The sequence below is a fragment of the Diuraphis noxia genome, unplaced genomic scaffold, assembly GCF_037042655.1.
Source record: "Diuraphis noxia isolate RWA-SAM2 unplaced genomic scaffold, SU_Dnox_SAM2 contig0004, whole genome shotgun sequence".
In the NCBI taxonomy this organism is placed as follows: Eukaryota; Metazoa; Arthropoda; class Insecta; order Hemiptera; family Aphididae; genus Diuraphis; species Diuraphis noxia.
In genome coordinates this window covers 34268318-34288533 of record NW_028301714.1, presented here as the reverse complement: position 1 = coordinate 34288533, position 20216 = coordinate 34268318, and the positions used below count along the sequence as shown (strand labels likewise).

Here is a 20216-nt window from a genome sequence, read left to right as displayed (position 1 = left end):
AATATGTACAAATATCAATGTAGTCTTATTTTAACTATATATGTATTATCAATTATTAATTAAAAAGTTTTAGATGCGTTCAATTCAAATCAATTTGACGATATTTACTAAAAAGAAAACTACATTTTTAGTTTTTAATATCAATTTTTGGGTAAGTTTCAAATTGAATTAACAAACATATTGGTTTTGGTGTCTTATGATGTGTCCAAATATCTTCTATAATTACATAAGTCGTAACTCAAATTGAAAACATAAAATACAGTACCAGTTAAAAAAACCAAAATTGTTGTATTTTATATAATATATTTATATTAATATATTGTCAATGAATAGTTATGCTGACGTTTAAAATTATGTATAGCTTCAATATCTTGTGTAGTCAAACCAAAATTTAGAATGCTACCAAATATGTTCAACACTGAACATTTCCTTATAAACTCTGTAATTATTGAATAATTCATCTGAAAAATAGATCATCATCATTAACCGAATCTATCAAATTATTTTTTTTGTTAGACAATATATATATTTATATTCCTCTTTTATCCTTATATCACAAGTTTTGTGAAAAATTTGATTGAAAGTCCATCATAAGTTTTAACTAAAAAAATTTAAAATAAAAAATTGAGTATGAATCCTTATTAACTAATGAACGTTTAAAGTTTACATTTTTACGTCATTTGATAGTAAAAAGTATATTTAATAGCGATTTATCATTAAACAAGTTGTGCAATTTTGTTACTATTCAAAAATATATATCCTAACATCGTCTTTTTTTATACACAATAAAATCTTTAAATATTTGTAAAATATTGATAAGGAATTTTTAATTTTTTTGATTTTTTGACGTTTAGATTATAAGATGACTATGAAATGATTTTGCTTGTTCATAAAAATTAGTTTTAAACATATTAAGAATATATACGCATAATTTTTATAATAAGCCTCTGAAGCGCACATTTTGAAAAAAGATATAAAAATTATAAAAACCAGGAAATTATTTCATAGCTTAAAATGCGTAAGCTTAAGATTTTAAAGCTTAGAAATATGATTCAAAGTTTCTCTGGAGTTTTTTATACAACAACCTTAACATATTAAAAGCATGTGAACTTTTTTACCACTATGTTTACTGTTATTTACGAAACACAGTGCAATTTTAAAATATTAAAATTAATTTTAAGCAATTTCTAATACAAACCTATTGACTCCGTTCTACGATATATGTGTATTTTCTTACAATAAGTTAATAACAGGCAACAGCTATCGCTATAGTAATATTTTATGAAACAATATTATAATAATACTATCATATATAACTTGAGGTTTGGTTTAGTAAAAATTATTTCAATCTACCATATTACTAAAATCAATTTTATATTTGTATAATTGGAATAGGCTGATAGAACGCCTGCAGTGTTTCGTCATATTCGCTCAGAATAGTTTTCATCGAATAAAAGTTAGTAATAATTTATTTATCAAAGAATCAAAATTTAACTCATAAATTAAAGATTATCCATCATAATATTTTTGGAATTTTAGGTATCTTTTGTCAATTTTATGGGTGTTTTTATTAAAATTTTAAATTCTTGCAGAATGTAAAATGTTGATTAATTACTGCATACTTACGATGCATGGCTGGATTAAAAAGTCTACATTTCCGTTGGGAAGTACAAATATAATTTCTAATCGTTTCATTTGTTGACATATTAGTGGTGGTGGAGTGATAAAAATATTCCTCCAATACTGAGAATCCATTTCGTTAAATATCTATATAATTTTTGAAATTATAATTGCTTTAAAGAAACTTATTTCAATTATAAATAAATTTAAATAATATATATTTTATACTTGTAACTCTTCTAAGGATGGACAGCCGTGAAATAAAAACCAAGTTTTGGTTTCTGCAAATGGCGCTTCCATCTTTACTGTTTTTAAATATTTAAATTTTCCAGTTGGTTTTAGATTTATATAAAGTAACATGGAAACAATGTCTAATATTCTCAGATTTGGACAACCACTTTGTAATAATGCTAGATCAAAGCTGATATCTAAAGACTATAAATAATCCTAATTAGTAACATAAAATACAATTACTTTTACAGTAAGATGTATAATTTTCCTCATGCGAGGAGTAAGAAATGTATAAGCACATAGTAGGCAATTACAATAATAATCGTTGATTCATGTTTAGAAGCATTGATTAAATAAAAATTAATAATTTTATATCTAATAAATATGGGAAAAGCACCTTAGTATTTATAATATTTATTGTAGTTGCGTAGTATTCTAACAAATATCTACACTGTGAATTTAATGCATTAAAAGATGGGCATGCACCCATGCATTAAAAATACAAAAAATAAATAGATAGGTTACACCTAAAAGAAAAAATTTATATTTTTGAAAGAATTCATGAAATATATATTTTTAAGATTTAAAATATCCAAATTCATAATATTTTGTTTTCCCTACAATTATACACAATAAAAACATACAAATGCACTAACATTTAGGATATGCTAAACTATATATAAAGTTAACCACCTATTTAGAAAGATGATTCTTAAATAAAATTTGGATTTTGCTTATTTTGAATTCAGAATGAAATAATTCATCGCGGTGTGGAAAATAATTAAATTCACAGCCAATGCATTACACAATACACCTACTGTGTATTTGTCTATTCAAATAAAGATGTAGGTATATAAATGTTAGCTTACTACACTTTTAATTGTTAGTTCAGAAAGATTTTGAATGTATCCGTTTCTACAAAAAAGTTTAAAGTATTCAATCGTGTTTTCTATGTATAATGTCAACGAATTCAATTTATTCCAGAACTTCATTAATAGTTGGTGGTTTAAATTATTTAATGGTTCATAACTTCGAGTTAATGTTGTATTAAGATTTCTTAAATGAGGCAAACATTCACTCATCGTGTATATTTCGTCACAAGTGATATCCCAATCAACTAAAGTAATCGATTCTAGATTAAATGTCTTGGGCTTAATTATTTCATTCCATACGGTCATAATTATTTTCTTTATATTCCTATAACGACAAAAAAAATTATATTCAATAATGTATTTAATTAAATTCTAAATAGTTTTTGGTAGGTACTTAGTTTAATTTAAAAAAAAAAAAAACTTTAGTTATGAGTTATAGGTAGGATATATTTACCACTTTCCGGGCCATCCAATATGTCTTAGACTCTGGATGCAAGACAAAATGAATATCCACCCTATATTATTAGCTTTAGTATACTGCAATCGTATTTCTTCTAATGTAAAACACACTGTGTTTAATATTTCTCGATTTTCAACTATACTTTTTAAAAATCCGTATACTTCAATCGCTGACAAATTTAGAATATCATTTTGTAAGGCATTTAGATCCTAGAAATTACGTTTTTCGTTAATATTTAAACTTTCAATATTGTAGTATATATTACTAGAAGAAATATTTTAAAATGCAATTCAAATTGAACTAAGATTTATGATAGATATTTTCACGAAAAACACTAGATATGGTATACTTATTATGTACTTTAAATAAAAAACTTTTGATGCCGTCAACGGTTATAGTAGATGAACACGAAACATCCAACATTTTTAAACATTTTGAATTACGGCCTATAGCAATTAAAATTGAATCATTACATTGGTAAGTCAGCTGAAGTTGCACTAGATTGCTTGCTAAACCTTCTTCAAAACACTTGCATAAAATATTCATTGAACATTGTATACTATTCATACATGCATTCCATTTACTGCAATTTTTCTAAAACCAGTTTTTAAGTTGTGCTGATTTTTTAGACTAATCTTGAACATTTCATTGGTGCATTATACTTACATATACGTATACGAGATTCATAAATAGTTTCTTGATTTTGGGACGATACGTCCAAAGATATGATATAAAAGACATCAACAGTGGTAAATCATTTTCTAAATCATTAACACATATAGGTGGCACATGCTTAATGCTTTTGTCGAAAAGTGCGACTGAAAATGGCACCCAATAACTAAGTGGGTAACTAGGCCTGCACAATTTACTATCATATTTTGAAAACCTGATGAATTTTAATTATTGATTATTAATTATATTATATTTACATTTTATTTCAACCACAACTTTATAATTTACCCGTAACTTAAAAGATCAGTTCTTAGATTTCCTGGTAGATGTTCAATAAGAAACATTCTCCATTTGTATGCTTTTTCCTTTATGTCATTTTTATATAGTATAAGAATCTCGTAAACTTTCTTCTTGGCTAATTCTTCTAACGATACTACCTCACTACAAAGTGGCATAATGTATGTGATTCGATGAACTACAAGAAAAAAATATACACTGGATATTAAAATATATACAATATTATAATAACTACCTATAATAATAGTTTTTAGTTTATTTATAATAATTAATTGTAGCCACAACATAATTATTATATAAAATATATACATGTGATATATATATGCATACGTAGTGTCACAGTTAGACCATGTAGGTTAAAAATCCATACAATTTATAAAAATTCTATCAAGTGAAGTATTTATGGATATCATTACAAACACTTAAACTATATCGTACGTCATACGAATATACGATTTATTTAAATTTATCAAATGGTAATTCTTACAATTTTATTTAAAATTGTGATTGTGACATTGTGTATTATTTAAGGTTTATCATGGATTTTATTCGATGAGTTTGTGTTATTATTTTTATAGCGAACGGCTGTTTAGAAGGTCCCACGGTTAAAACAGTTTAGTTTAGATTTTTTATTTTCGTTTTATCCATTCGAATAAGTGTATAAAGCATTATTTCCTTTCATATATGATAGGCAATTATGTTGTACTATTCAGTTAATGAAGATCTACACCCTAAGTGCATTGTCGAGTTGTTGTGGTTTATGAGGGCTGTCGAACAACAACAATAAACAAAATGTTGTTTTTGTAACAAAAAAATAAAGAAAAACATAGAGCGGCAAAATAGGGGGCGTAATGAGCCGCGAACATATTCTTCCGCCCGCGGACTCTCGTGATGGACATTTTACGTCTTTACTTGGTGGGAATTTAAGCCTTTTACTGTGTAACTCAATACAAAATTAGATTGTATCTTTGATACAAAAGCAACACTAAAGCCAGGTGTATGTATGGTAAGAATACGTCGAATGGTGTCAGTTTGCCCACGTTGGTAAATACAATAACTACCAATATTTTCTTTGCAAGCGTATACTAAATAATAATATAATACAGCAATAACACTGTGAAATGGCATAGCAACTACATTTTATCAAAAACAGATAGCCGTGTTTGATTTTGGTACCTATGATATAAACTGTAATGCTGATTATTAACTTAATATACTCAAATACGTATATAATAAAATATAAATTCAATGCATCTCTGACATTTTTGCAATAATTTATATAATACAGTAAATAATGTTATCATGCGTATTCTTGTAAAATAAATTATTATTTTCGAAAAACCCCAGTCGCGTGACTGTAATATATCGATCGAAAAATCTCGTCAGAACGATGGTTTGAATTAATAGAATATAACAAAAGCTTTATACTACAGGCTTATGAAATCGTGTACATTTATGGGTGTTGTTATTTGAGCTCAGATTTGTATATCCAGGAAAATAGGTAGCTAAATCCGCACGATCAATTCGATACCATCAATAATTGGGAAAAGAAGAATGCAATAACAATAATAACATCAATAATATTTCGGTAAACATATTACAACAATGGGCAAAAATTAACCTATTGTGCTCATTTTTAGATCGCTTAAACAGATAGCCAGAAAGGTGGCAGAAAAGACAACATTATTGTCTGTCAAATTATGCTACATAAAATCGTATACAACAGCGATGGTTATCATTTCCTGTTCATAAAAATAAATTATTATACAGCATACTCGTATTATGTATTCAAGTGTTTTATATCATTATGAATATTTCACTAGAAGTCGGATATAGATTTTTAACAATAATTGAATAATAATATCTAATTGGTAACAATTAGTTGTCAATTTATTTATATACGAGCACCCGTTTATATGCATTTTGGTTTATTGGCAAGAATGTATGTTGTATACTTTAAATTATCAGTACATTAATTTTTTATTGAAATATACATATCAGCAGTAAATGCTTTTCATATTAACTGCATTAACCAAGTATCGACGTGTATATAAAATAAAATAAGAAAACAATATAGTCATACAGATATAACGTATGTTGCAAATTGTGATTGTGATAGTGGATAATAAATTTATTAAAACTGAAAAGAGATTTAGAAGGAAGTTTATTTAAAACTGTTGCTATATAATGGATATTTTTGGGCTGATGACAGAATTAAAGTCAGAAAGCGAGTAGGCATTATTATATCATATTATTTTGATATGAACTGTCAATTTATTATTTTGAAATTGGAAATTAATTTCTGTAAATAAAGATTATTACTATTATTATTATATTTAATCGAATTTAAATTCATTTGTTTTTTAATGTGCAAGTCTTGTTATTTTAAGTCTGCTTTAAATGCCTACAACAAAGGTTAGTGAAGACTTAAAATCAAAAGTAATAATATTTATTTATTTTTAAATTTTATTTTTCTCTAAAATCGTTATTATTTTATAATTTGTTTTTACGAAAATGTTCATTTTTAAATCATATTTTTTTTTCACCTGTTTCGAAATAAACCGGCCCAATTGTAAAAATGAAGATTTTATTAATGTTTGTATATCTGAATGCTGCAATAGCACTGATTCGTATATACAAACAGAGAATGGTGGGAAGATGTATAGATATTTTTTGAGAAACCATTAGAAATTAGTAGAATCGTTTGTATGTGCTTATATGGAAATAATAATAATAATTCAAATGCATTGTTGGTCTTATAATAATGACTGTTGAAGCTTAAAATATTATTTATATTAAACTGTTTTTTGTTATTCTAACGCTATAAGTGCACTTCGAATACAAAGGTTCGTGGAGTAATTTTGTACCTAAATAGCTACTACTGGTGTTTTCGAAATATTTATGGTCTATTGTGTTTCTTACAGATAAGACGGGTTTGGGTTACTTTGAAAAGAAAATATTGATACTTTTCCATACCACTTCCAATCACAACAATTGTTTAAAATATTCATTGTTATGCCAATAACGCAGACGAATTGTATTTTATACTAGCTTCAAAACACCTGTACAGGCTGTACACATTTTTAAAAACTTCCTTATTTTGTGTACCATTAGTAACATTTATGTGAAGTGCAGCTATACTTAAGTATTTAATATACAGGTTATATAGTTAGCTGAAAAATGAATACCACTAAACACTATTATTTATTTTATATTATTTCATACAATAATATGTATTCTGGGTTGCCACTAAGAGAACTCGTGTGTGGGCCCAGGAGTTTAAAATACTATTACAATACAAATTGGCTAACAATAATTAGGTACATTTAAATAAGTACAGTGACATTATTATAAAATTAATTAGTTTGGATACTCCATTAGCCAATTGATTGCAAAATGCTTTTTTTATTACAACACTAATGTCTGTTAATATAATTATACTAGGTAAAGGTTTCTTATAAGTTGGATCTAGATAATATCAGAATAAATTGTAATTGTATTAATTTATTATTAGCACGTTACACCCATATCTGGTGCTATTGCGTTACAAACACTTAATTAATGACTCAATCTACTAAATTAATTTTAATATAAGAGGTGAATTAACTTATATCAAATTTAAAGGTAAAAAATAAGAATATTATTCAAGGTTTAACGTAAATTGTATTTTTATATTTTTATTTCACAACAAGTTGTAAGCATTTTAAAATTGTAAATTTATAATATTAGGTATATTATTCTTGTTTGTATTAGAGTAAATTTATTACAATGGCATGAAAAAAATATGAAAAGGTTTTTTAAGGTTGATATTTTTATGGAGAAAAGAGGATGCTTGATTCAATAACTTTAACTTGGATTACAATAAATTAATTTTAACAGAAGCGTGGAATGTATAGAACATTTCTTATTTTTATCTCCATTTAAATGCGTAAATATATTTAAATGTAATTAATTTGAAGTGCAATACATCTATATCCTATTAATATATTATATATACATATAATAGTTCATTGGATTTTACTCTAGTAGTCTATCAATATATCACACATACATGTTTATTATTATTTGATGATGGGAAAATAATCTTGGAGGAAAAAAGTCTGTTATATAAAGATAATAGCTATATTAATTATGTAACGATAATAATAGCTAATAAATAAAAAAGGTATATAAAAAAAAGTTATTATAATCAAATAATTATAAAAACAAAAAATACGTTATTGAATCATAGTCAATAATATTATAAAAAATAATTATACATTTATCACTAACTTGGATGACTTGTCAGGAACATTTTTATAAAACAGCAAAAAAAATTAAATAATAGTTATTTCTAAAAAAATAAAAAAACCATTGTATAAATTATTATCACTGTAACTTAATATTTTAGGCTATAGCTTTTAAAAAATTTTGGAGACAAAGTTTTAAATTTTTTTTCCACCGAGGCTTTTTTTCTTAGAGACTTTTTCCGGGACTTTTTTCCGTTCCCCATGTTATTCAGAAAATAGATAACTATAATTTATTTGATTATCTTATGAATTCAATTATTGTTATTTTATACAAGCATGTAGTATGAAGATTATAACAATAATACATCAGTCTCGGATAGTGGGTAACCACAATATTCCTGTAACAGGAAAAGCGCCGGGTGCGTTTATACATAAAATATTTTATTTATATATAATATATATATGTATACTTTATAAAACCTTTAATCTGTGTAACTATATTATTATTGTAATAACGATGTTACTTAGTTACTTGTGCCGTCGACGTTGGCATTTCGCGGACCGCGGCTCAGCGGGTGTCGTCGCCCAGAAGTCATCGCTTCTGCAGCAGCACGTTGTCAGTATGCGTTTTCGTTGTACAAAATAAAATCACGAGCACAATGCCAACTGCGGAACGCATAATAATATAATATATTATTATATACGACTGCATGTGCGAGACGTATTGAAAATAATAATAATAATAATAATGAAAATGCTGTCCGCATCTCTGGCGAGGCGAATGCGCTCGCGGATGTACAAACACACACGATATTATATCGCGTATATAAAGGGGGGAACACCTTGTAACGTACGACTCATGATGTGTGTATATAATAATATGTGCGTAGTATATACCGTGTGGGGTGACTTACACACGTATAGTGGCGCACACAAATAGAGATGTTACCGTAAACATTTGAATCCGTGAAAAAAGAGTCACAAAGCCGCCGAACCGCCGCCGCCGCCGCCGCCTGTCATCTGCCCCTGTGTGTATGCGCGCCGCCGCGACCGCACGGCCGGACGGGGAGAAGTGAGAACGAGAGAAAAAAAAATCGTATATAATAATCGCCGGAGCGGCGGCATCCGTTATTGTCATCGTTTATTGTTATCGTTGTGTGATTATTATTATTATTATCCCTAGGCATGTCTGAAATCACTGGTCGCGGCACCCATTGTGACACCCCACCGCTGCCGCTCACTCGTTCGGTTTACCCCGCGCAGACCGACCTGCAAACCTTATAGTCGTCACAGCAAACAAAAACAGTGTTTTATGTGTATATATATATATATATATACATAATATACACACACACACACGCCAAAAATCATAAGGGTGATCGGTGGAGGGGAGAAGAGAGGGAAAATCTCCGCGAGCTTAACCTGTATGCATGCATCGTGTGTATGTATATATTATTATATACGATCGTAACCGTCAGTTTTTACGATGAAAACATAAAAATCGGCCGCCAAAATATGATTAATGGACCAGAGGTGATACTCCGCTGGTCCGAATAGGACGTACAACAATATTATACATTATATAATAATATTATACATGTGTTTCGGCGCGTTTCTTCTTTTCGATTTGTTGTTGTTGTTTTTTTTTTTTTTTTTTTGACTAGGGGACGCCGACAAATGGATATGATATGCTCGGGATGTGGCGGTAATAATGTTTGTCGCTAATATTCCGGATGTCATTCGCACAACAATGGGCCGCTGTAGCAGCAGTACCTAAATGACAGACCGTTTGCACGTCACGTATAGTATAATATAATGACGTCAATGACGGCGATATTATAAATAATAATAATAATAATAATACAGTTATGTATCTATTGCGTACTGATTATTTTTTCGTTTGAGGTTTTGCAAATTGCAAAATCCCCATAATGTGGATTTTTCATTGGTAGGTATATATTGCTGTGCTCTATACGGAAGTACGACTCAAGTAAAAAATTTTGAAAAACTTAATAAATTTAGTATTGTTAATAATTAATAAACAATTTTACTGCATTATTATATAATACAAAGTAGGTATCTGTTTTTAAGTATATGTTATAGGAGAACAATGAGAACTATATTATGTATACGTTGAATACACATACCTTAATTTAGTATAAAAATGCAGATAACATTAATTTAACACTTAATATTATAATAAATAATAAGTTTTAATAAAAAATAAATTTAAATGTAACCATTTGAAATATACGTGAAATAAATTATGTACATGCGTTAAAGTCTCCAGTAGAATATAATGATGTGTAAGATAATATACCAATATACTATAGTTTATATTTTGGTATTTCCGTAAAAATATTAGTTATTCAATATTATAATAAATTACAGGCTAATGACCTAGCTGTTGGAGCCTTTAATACCAATCAAAAAAAAAAAAAAAAAAAAATTATAATATATTAATATAATATTTATTAAGTAAAGTGTATTATACATCCATTATATATACACTCATCTCCGAGTTGGTAAATTGCGTCCCCCTAAAAGGTCATAGTTATATAGGTAGGTATACTACGTAAATTGCGTCCACATTTTCACAGACACATTATTACTAATTGTTAATAATAATATATTTAATTAAAAACAAAAATAACAGGAAAACCAATATTTCAATATTTTTAATCATACCAATATTGATACAATTATATTGACAGTCCTAAGTCTGAAAAACGAGAAGGAAAATATTGATTTTTCAAATAAAGCCTTAAACGTAATTATTACTAAAAAAAAGCCTTAGACGTAATAATTACTATAAAAAAGCTTTAGACGTAATTATTACTTATAAATAAAAAATATTTGGGTAGGTAATAAAAATTATACCCAGGCCGTAATTTACGTACGAGTATATATAAAATATAGTCAGGCCGCAATTTACATATGTGCACAATATGCTTGGGCCACCATTTACATAAAAAATTAAAAGTGGACAGCAATTTACAGCAACCCAACTCATCTATATTTTATTCTTATATTGTACCTACGAAGTTGTTAAATACCTATCAGCTAACCTGTAGTTTTCACTGCCTAATAATAATATTATAATAGAAGTCAGTCCCGTGGCACACTCCGATAGCGACAGTCGTGTATAGTAAAGTTTAGTGCGTTATCTACATCACGACGGTTTATCAGATTTTTCCACAAATAAAACCAACATGTACGGGTCAAGGTAAGGAATTAAATAACGTAATTATAATTTCATATACCTCCGTACAAAATGAGTCTCACTCATCGTACGCCCCCTCCTATCAAAGGAACCTCCGCTTCACCGAAGCACACATCCCCACCTACTAGAACAACTCCTAACAAACTACAGGTTAATATCTCAAAAATTCCACAATCAAATGGCAATCCGTCTCAAAATTCAAAAGCTACAACCAATTCAATCAAAAATAATATGATATCATCCAACCAACAGAAACAACAGCTCCAACCATCGCCCACCACCACCACCTTCAATCCAACAATTACATTCGCCGAAACATTAGGCAACAGCTCATATCCAAAAAAAGAACAAGCCATTGTATTCGATGCAGTAGATGAAGTGTCCCAAATAGAATACATTAAAAAGATTGGGGACATCGTTGAACCCAAAAATATAATCTCCGTCTCCAGAATTTCAAAAAAAAGATTTTGCATCTTCCTTAACTCCAAAGAATTAGTTAACGAGCTAATAACTAAACATAAGACAATCGAAATACAAAATAAATCTATTCTTATTCGCCACTTATATAACCCAGATAAGCGATTCATACTGGCAAATGTATATAATAATATCCCTAATAGTATCATATTAGAAGCATTACGTCACCATAATATTATCCCCTCTAGCCCTATCACCTGCCTCAGAGCCGGTATACAACTTGAGGGATATACCCACATACTTAGTTTTAGAAGACAACTATTTGTTAAAGCCGAAGATATACCCAAAATGCCTAGCGACATACTCATAAACTATGACGGAACAAATCACCGTATATTCATTTCCGACGATCAAGTAACGTGTTTCAGCTGCAAGATGACCGGCCATGTAGCCTCAAAATGCCCGTTTAGCATTGAATCACAGACCGACAACATTGAAGATTGTAGTGAACCTACTGACCTCATTAATTTTATAGATAACACAGACTCAAATACACCCAAGGAAAATACAAGAAATAATGACCTAATTAATAATGACAATTTAGAAATGGAAATAGACCAGACCACGACAACAACCGATAAAGGAGGTATTAAAAGAGCGGCATCAAACTCCACCACTTCCAACGTCACGCAGGAACCAATTAGTGTAATTAACTTAACCGGCACAAAAACCACCGATGAAAAAAAACAAACTATTACTGTATCTACTGCAACAAAAATCCAAAAAGATCAAATCATCAAAAAATCTAAAACAGTAATAAGATCAAATTCAACAGAAAAACTCATCGAAAATATAAACATTCATATTGAACCTGCCAGAAATTTATTTGATAATAATAAAGACATAGATATAGATTTCGATCAACTTAAGAACATAATCCAGCGACACGGTAGTGTCGCGAGCTAAGTAAAAAAAAAAGGAAGGCGAAGCACTCGACCGTGTATATATACAGAAACCTAAACATTCCCATTTAATACGTGTTAATATTTTGGTATTCTTTATTAAAGGCTGTAGGTCTAATAAATGAACCAAATAATTAGAATGAGATATCAATCGATCGAGAAAATCATAGGCTACGTGCTTTTATAATTTTAAATAGAATCGGTTGAATAGTATTTTAGTTATGATCAAAAAACTGTGGATATTTAAGTGATCATTTTATATTACTTTCGCCGCCGGCTGCCGTATTAAACGCGTCATGTTGACGGGACGAGTGAGAGGATTCTTGCGACGGCGGCGTGTGTCTCCCACTACTATTGCTTCCCCCCACCGCTAGACACATACAACATACTAACACGCGAACATGGTCCACAATCGCTTATCAGTTATCGGTATCGGTGCATAGTGCATTCTGTTTTCGTAATTTGAAATTTCGTTCTTTCGTCTCGCGTCCTGCGTACGAGCTTGTTGTCGGCGTTATTGTCTCGTGTCCATAATATTATTATTCAATGCACGTGGTATCACCAAACCTAACCGTATCGACTATCTATCATTTTCCATTGAGCATTTTATTGTTAAATAATATATAGTCGTTATAATAATAATTATTATTATAACAGTCTTTATTATAATTTATAATACTTTATTGTGATTGTCTTCATATTTGTGTCGAATTGTGTCTACATTAAAAATGGTAACTTAACTCCAAAAGGCGCGAGATATGAGGAAAAAAAATATCAGGAGTCTACTCAATCTAAAATCGTAGTTGAAAGTTATAATAGTACTACTATTAAACAGTGCAGTATTAACACGGTACATGAAGTACCACTAAAAAGAAAGTATCCAAAATCCAAACAGTTATTTCCATTTTATTAAATATTGAAAAATGTACCAATGGATCAATTGGTAAATTAAAAATGCCTCTGGTTCAAGGTAGGTGTACTGCAGATAGAGTATTAAAATGGGTGCTGAAGTATAGGAAACAAAATGTACTTTTGTACAGAACGATATGTTTGAACATCTTAAAAAAATTATAAATAAGACATTACATCATAATAATGGAAAAAAAAAATAAAAAATATCTTGACCCTAATAAAAACTAATGATATCTCAACAAAAACACTACGTCAACTCCGTGTAAAAAAACGCTAAGTAAAAAAAAAAAAATATATAAATGCAATAAAATGTGTGATATAAGGTGGAATCTAAGTAAATAGTTTAATGAATAAAATATATGTATAAATAATTAATTCAAATTTAATAAAAATTGGTTATTTATATTAATTTATAATATGAATTATTTTAACTCAAATTGATCCAATTTTGGTTTACTTGGCCGGAAGATTCAGTCTAAAAAATGTATAGCCAAGTACTAATAGTTTATGTAATAAATAATGAAAGCACCATTACAATAAATAAATTGTTTCCGGCTAAGTAAACCAAAATTGGATCAATTTGAGTTAAAATAATTCATATTATAAATTAATATAAATAACCAATTTTTATTAAATTTGAATTAATTATTTATACATATATTTTATTCATTAAACTATTTACTTAGATTCCACCTTATATCACACATTTTATTGCATTTATATATTTTTTTTTTTTTACTTAGCGTTTTTTTACACGGAGTTGACGTAGTGTTTTTGTTGATAATAAATATACAAGGTAACTCAGACCCTATCGATATCTGTAAACAATACGGAACAGATACCAAAACTTTACTAAACACAATTGAGTTGGTCAGGCCGTTAATTAAATCGCAAGGTTTGAAAAATCGATTAACGCGCTTATCAAACAAACTATTTGAATCAATTAATCTAGAACACAATGTAGCAACTACCTTAAATACGGAAGGCCACTCATTACCCAATGATAACCCAACCGATCAGTAAAGCCATTAACTCTATCAAAATAACAATATCTCACACACATATATATACATATATATACCCAAATACACTCATAATCAACTTATACCCACATCCATACCAAACAAAATAATTATTAATTAGCATGCATAAAATTACATTAAATAAATCCAATACAGATCATAATAATATACTACAATGGAATATTAATGGATTCTACAAAAAAATTGACGATCTCAAAAGATTAATTCATAAATACTCTCCCTTGGTAATCTGCTTACAAGAAACAAATTTCCCCGAAACCCACATCGCAGAACTTAAAGGTTACCTCGGTTATTCAAAAAACCGTTCTGTCAGAGGTCGAGCCAGCGGAGGCGCATCAATCTACGCAAACTCATCCTTTCCTTCCGAAGAAATTAAAATCACCTCCGACTTCGAAGTTACAGCAATAACTGTTCACATAAAAGAAAAAATAACTATTTGTAACATATATCTTCCAAACCAACATGATTTTGAAATCGAAAATCTAGAAAATATAATTAATCAATTACCACGACCCTATATACTAACCGGTGATTTTAACAGTCATAACACTCTATGGGGAAGCACGCATATTGATAGTAGAGGAAAAAAAATAGAAAAAATGCTTGACCATAACTATATCACACTACTTAACGACGGAAGCCCTACGCACTTTAATACCGCCAATGGATCAGTATCGGCCATAGACCTATCCTTTTCATCTGCAAATATATCAACCAATCTGAATTGGACGGTGGAACAAGAATTATATAACAGTGACCACTGGCCTATTATCATTAATATCCATAACAGAGACTCTACCTTAATATATAAAACCAAAGAGAAATGGAACTTAAAAAAACCTAATTGGGAATTATTTTCAAATACAATTCATTCTGAACTTGAAAAATGCCTCCCAATGGATGATAATAACATAGACGAAATAGTTGATACCTTTACAGAAATAATACATAACACTGGAATGAATATAATAAAAAAAAATAAATACAGCGGAACCAAAAAGCCCGTACCATGGTGGTCGGAAGAATGTAAAAACATAATTAAAATCAAAAACAAAGCCTTAAATAAATTTAGAAAAAGCAGAAGCATAATCGACCTAATTGAACTTAAAAAACAAAGAGCTAAAGCTAAATACATTATAAAAAATTGTAAAACAAACTCGTGGAACTCTTTTACGTCATCAATTACCTGCCTTGAAAATCCTAATATAGTGTGGAACAAAGTAAAATCAATAAAAGGAGTTCAAAAATCAACGGATATCAAATTACTCAGAACTAATAATAATAAATCCATTATTACAGAACCGTTAGAAATAGCAAACGCACTAGGTGAATACTTTCAGGAAATAAGCGATGATAACAACTTTGATCCAAATTTCTTAAAGTACAAATCCGAATTCGAAAAACAAAATATAAACGTTAAGGAACTAACCACTGCTGAACATATTGATACACCAAACCTAAATTTGAAAATAACAAGAAAAGAACTCGACAACATTATTAATGAACATAAGAGCAACTGTTGTGGACCCGATGACATCCCCTTCATATTTATACAAAATCTACCCGAAATAGGAAAAATTACATTACTCAAAATATTTAATAAAATGTGGACACAACACAAGTTCCCAAAAAAATGGAAACAAGCTACCATTATCCCAATTCATAAACCTAACCAAAATAAATTCGCAGTACAAGGATACAGGCCTATATCGCTGCTATGCACAATGAGTAAAATATTCGAAAAAATAGTCAGCGTTCGACTTAATTGGTTTCTAGAAAAAAATAAATTTCTCGCCGAAGAACAATTTGGATTTCGAAAAAACAGATCGACCTACGACTGCCTTGTAAACATTGATACAGAAATATGTGAAACATTTGCATGCAAACAATACATGGGACTGGTAAGCTTCGATATACAAAAAGCGTACGATATGACATGGAGATACCGAATTATATCAATCTTACTAGACTGGGGCGTTAAAGGTAACATTTTATATTTCATACATAATTTCCTTATTGACCGAACATTCGAAGTTGCTGTTGATGGACATCATTCATCCTTATATAACCTGAATAACGGAATTGCCCAAGGCTCTTCCATAAGTGTAAAATTATTTCTAATTGCAATAAATGACTTATCTAAACTTATACCCACCCCTGGAAAAATTACAATATATGCGGATGACAGCAATATTTTCTTTCGACACAAATGTATTGACACTTTAGGAAAAGAATTACAGAAATACACCAACTCGTTACACGATTGGAGCAAAAATACAGGATTCAAATTTGCACCAGAAAAATCCCAGTTCATAATATTTTCACACAAAAAAATTAAAAAAAAACCAACTTTAAAAATGGACAACAAAATAATTCCCTACACAAGACACTTAAAAATATTAGGTCTTACCTTCGATGAAAAACTTACCTGGACCACACACATAAAAAAGCTAAAAGACAAAGCCAAAAAAAGACTAAACATTATCAAAGCACTTTCAGGTACGAAATGGGGAGCAGACTCTAAAACCCTAATAAACATTTACAATTCACTAATCAGATCAATTTTGGATTACGGATCCCCCTTATATATGACATCGAAAAACTCAGCACTGACAATGCTTGACGTTATCCATAATGCTGGCCTAAGAATGGCATCTGGTGCATTTAGAAGTAGTCCCATAAACAGCATACTCAACATTACAGGAGAACAACCACTTAATAATCGGAGAAATCAACTGATGTTGCAATACGCGGTAAGAATAGCAACCGACCCGAACAAACCAACGTATTCCACAGTATTCAATAACAGATTCGAAAATACCTTTAACAACAACAAAAAATTAATACAACCTATGTACAAAAGAATAAAAGAAAAAGAGGGAGAACTAAAACTAGAAATAAGTAATATATTGACTAGAGAAATACCAGTAAAACCTCCATGGACAACGACAAAGTACTCGTTTGACATGTCAATAGCGATTTACAACAAAAAAGAAACCACAAATCTTACATACAAAAATGCATTCTATGAATTAATAAACACTTTACCAGACCACATACATATATATACCGACGCCTCAAAAACAGACAAAGGGGTGGGTGTTGCTGCAGTTTTCCTACAAACCGAACTTTCTGAAAGGTTGTCGGATAATTGTAGCATTTATACAGCTGAGGCACTAGCTATATATAAAGCACTATCCTATATAATAAGTGCCAACCTGCATAATAATAAGTACATAATTTTTACAGACTCCATGAGCACTCTAGCTAGTCTTAGTAATATTAATAACAATAATGTTATAACTAATAAAATAATTAACTTGACTAATAAATTTAACGATAACTTAATCTTCGCATGGATTCCCGGGCACTGCGGAATACCTGGTAATGAAAGAGCCGACTTACTTGCCAAGGAAAAAGCCAATAATCTACATCAACTAACTGTGTGGAATATTAAATCCGACAAAGATACTAAAAAAATTATATACAACCAAATCAAAAATATCTGGCAAAAAGAATGGCTCAAAATGAATAGTAAATTAAATGAGATAAAAAGAACTATCGAAAAATGGAATAACCCTATGTCGCTCAAAAGAAGAGAGGAAGTCGTACTAAATCGCCTCAGAATAGGTCATACGCATTACACACATGGTCACCTCATGAAAAAGGAGCCACCAAAAATATGCCTTACATGCGGAATTACATCTACAATCAAACATATTATCACCGAATGCAGAGACACAAAAGAGGCAAGACAAAAATTCAACATACCGGAACACCTTCACGACGCACTGGGCCCTGACGAAAAATCCACCCAAAACATAATTTTATTTTTGAAAGATACTGAACTGTACAATTTAATTTAAGTCGTCATTTTATGTAAAAATAAGCCAATGGTCACGTTATCGAGGCTTTTCTCTTAATAAAAAAAAAAATATAATAGAAGGTATTCATTTGTATATATTATGACATGCTTAATAAATAGCTCAGGTGCATCATCTACTTGATCTTTTGGGAAATATTATTTGTATTTTAAATTATTAGTATAAATTTGTTACAAGGTTGCAGCATCTAAAAATTTTAAGTTTGTTTTTTAGCAATTTATAGGTTAGTTATTTTTTTTTAAGAAAAAGCGTGATAACTACAGCCATTAGTTACTATTACATGAATTTACATGCCTTAGTATTAATTTTATTATAACATATAAATTAGTCAATAATGTATTAAATTATATAGTTTGTTTATATAATTTATAATTTACAATATAAATAATAACAATAGAACATAAATTAGTATATATGGCTGAGGAAATCCAATAGCTTTTTTTTTGGGGGAGTGTGAGGTCCAAATCGGGTGATTTTGCAAAGATTAGAGGACTGTTAGGATGGTTTTGTCTTTTAGATGCATTCTGTCATGAAATATTGAATGTTGAGGACCTCATTATATAGGTACAGTGCATGTCCAACATTTGTTTTAGTTCTCCTGTTATTTATAAAGAATTTCATATTTTTGATAACAGTGACTCTCAATTTCTTTGTTAAATATATTTTTTCTGTTTTCTTCGTTTGCCTAAATCATTTGCATAAAAAGAGAACTACAACTTATTCTTGAAATACGTATTTATAGGTTTAAGACATAATTATACTTATGATTTTTTTTTCTCGATTCGTTAAAAATGAAAATAAATAATTTGTTAGGGCTTTTTTAAGTTTCCTTAATTTGTTACGCTGAAATTTCAATAAGGCAATAACTATTAAAATGAAATTTACTGTCTTTTGTTGTGTTGTACCTGCAGTCAGTGTTCGATAATTTAGTACTTGTGAGTTGTAATATGACCAATACGGTATAATACAAGGATGTGTTTTGAAACATCCATCTATTTCAATAGCATGATTTAAGTGCAGATTGCATGTACACAATGTAAAACACAATATGTGTTCGTATCGAATTCGTTTGTCTTTTCGCATTAAATTCAAATTGAGCTTGCGAAAACAATAATTATATTAGTAATATGTACTTCAGGAACTTGATTTTGCAACTTTCTGCATAATTTCGATTATAATTAAATATTTTATCCTAATTCTAACCTGTCTTTGACGTTTTTCCAAATGGCTTAAAATTTACATATATTTATATTATTTATGATATGTACCAACAACTATATTTTTGGGACTATATATCAAAAAATCCAGGAATAGCTTATTTGAGCATCTTAGATGAGAACAGTAAAAACGCATAATATATTATCGTTATAATATTATTATCTTCTCAAACCACC

The 20216-nt window shown here is 29.3% G+C and overlaps 1 protein-coding gene across 1 annotated transcript; it reads right to left on the bottom strand.

Annotated features, from left to right (window-relative positions):
* Positions 1 to 228: 228 nt before the first annotated feature.
* LOC149055993 (uncharacterized) lies at positions 229 to 4314 on the bottom strand. Its single transcript, XM_089227851.1, has 8 exons — positions 4144 to 4314; positions 3850 to 4069; positions 3544 to 3777; positions 3178 to 3392; positions 2721 to 3048; positions 1849 to 2055; positions 1627 to 1767; positions 229 to 461 (listed from the first exon to the last, which is right to left on the bottom strand). Exons 1-8 carry the CDS (start codon positions 4308 to 4310, stop codon positions 312 to 314), a joined length of 1662 nt encoding a protein of 553 aa, XP_089083977.1. The 5' UTR covers positions 4311 to 4314; the 3' UTR covers positions 229 to 311.
* Positions 4315 to 20216: the final 15902 nt, after the last annotated feature.

Excerpts from the sequence above, each read along its gene's own strand:
- LOC149055993 (XM_089227851.1), bottom strand. The coding sequence starts at position 4,310 with ATGCCACTTTGTAGTGAGGTAGTATCGTTAGAAGAATTAGCCAAGAAG. Across the intron at positions 3,049-3,177 it reads ATTGGATGGCCCGGAAAGTG|GAATATAAAGAAAATAATTA; the intron begins GTAAATATATCC and ends TTGTCGTTATAG. Across the intron at positions 462-1,626 it reads TTTTAATCCAGCCATGCATC|ATGAATTATTCAATAATTAC; the intron begins GTAAGTATGCAG and ends TCTATTTTTCAG.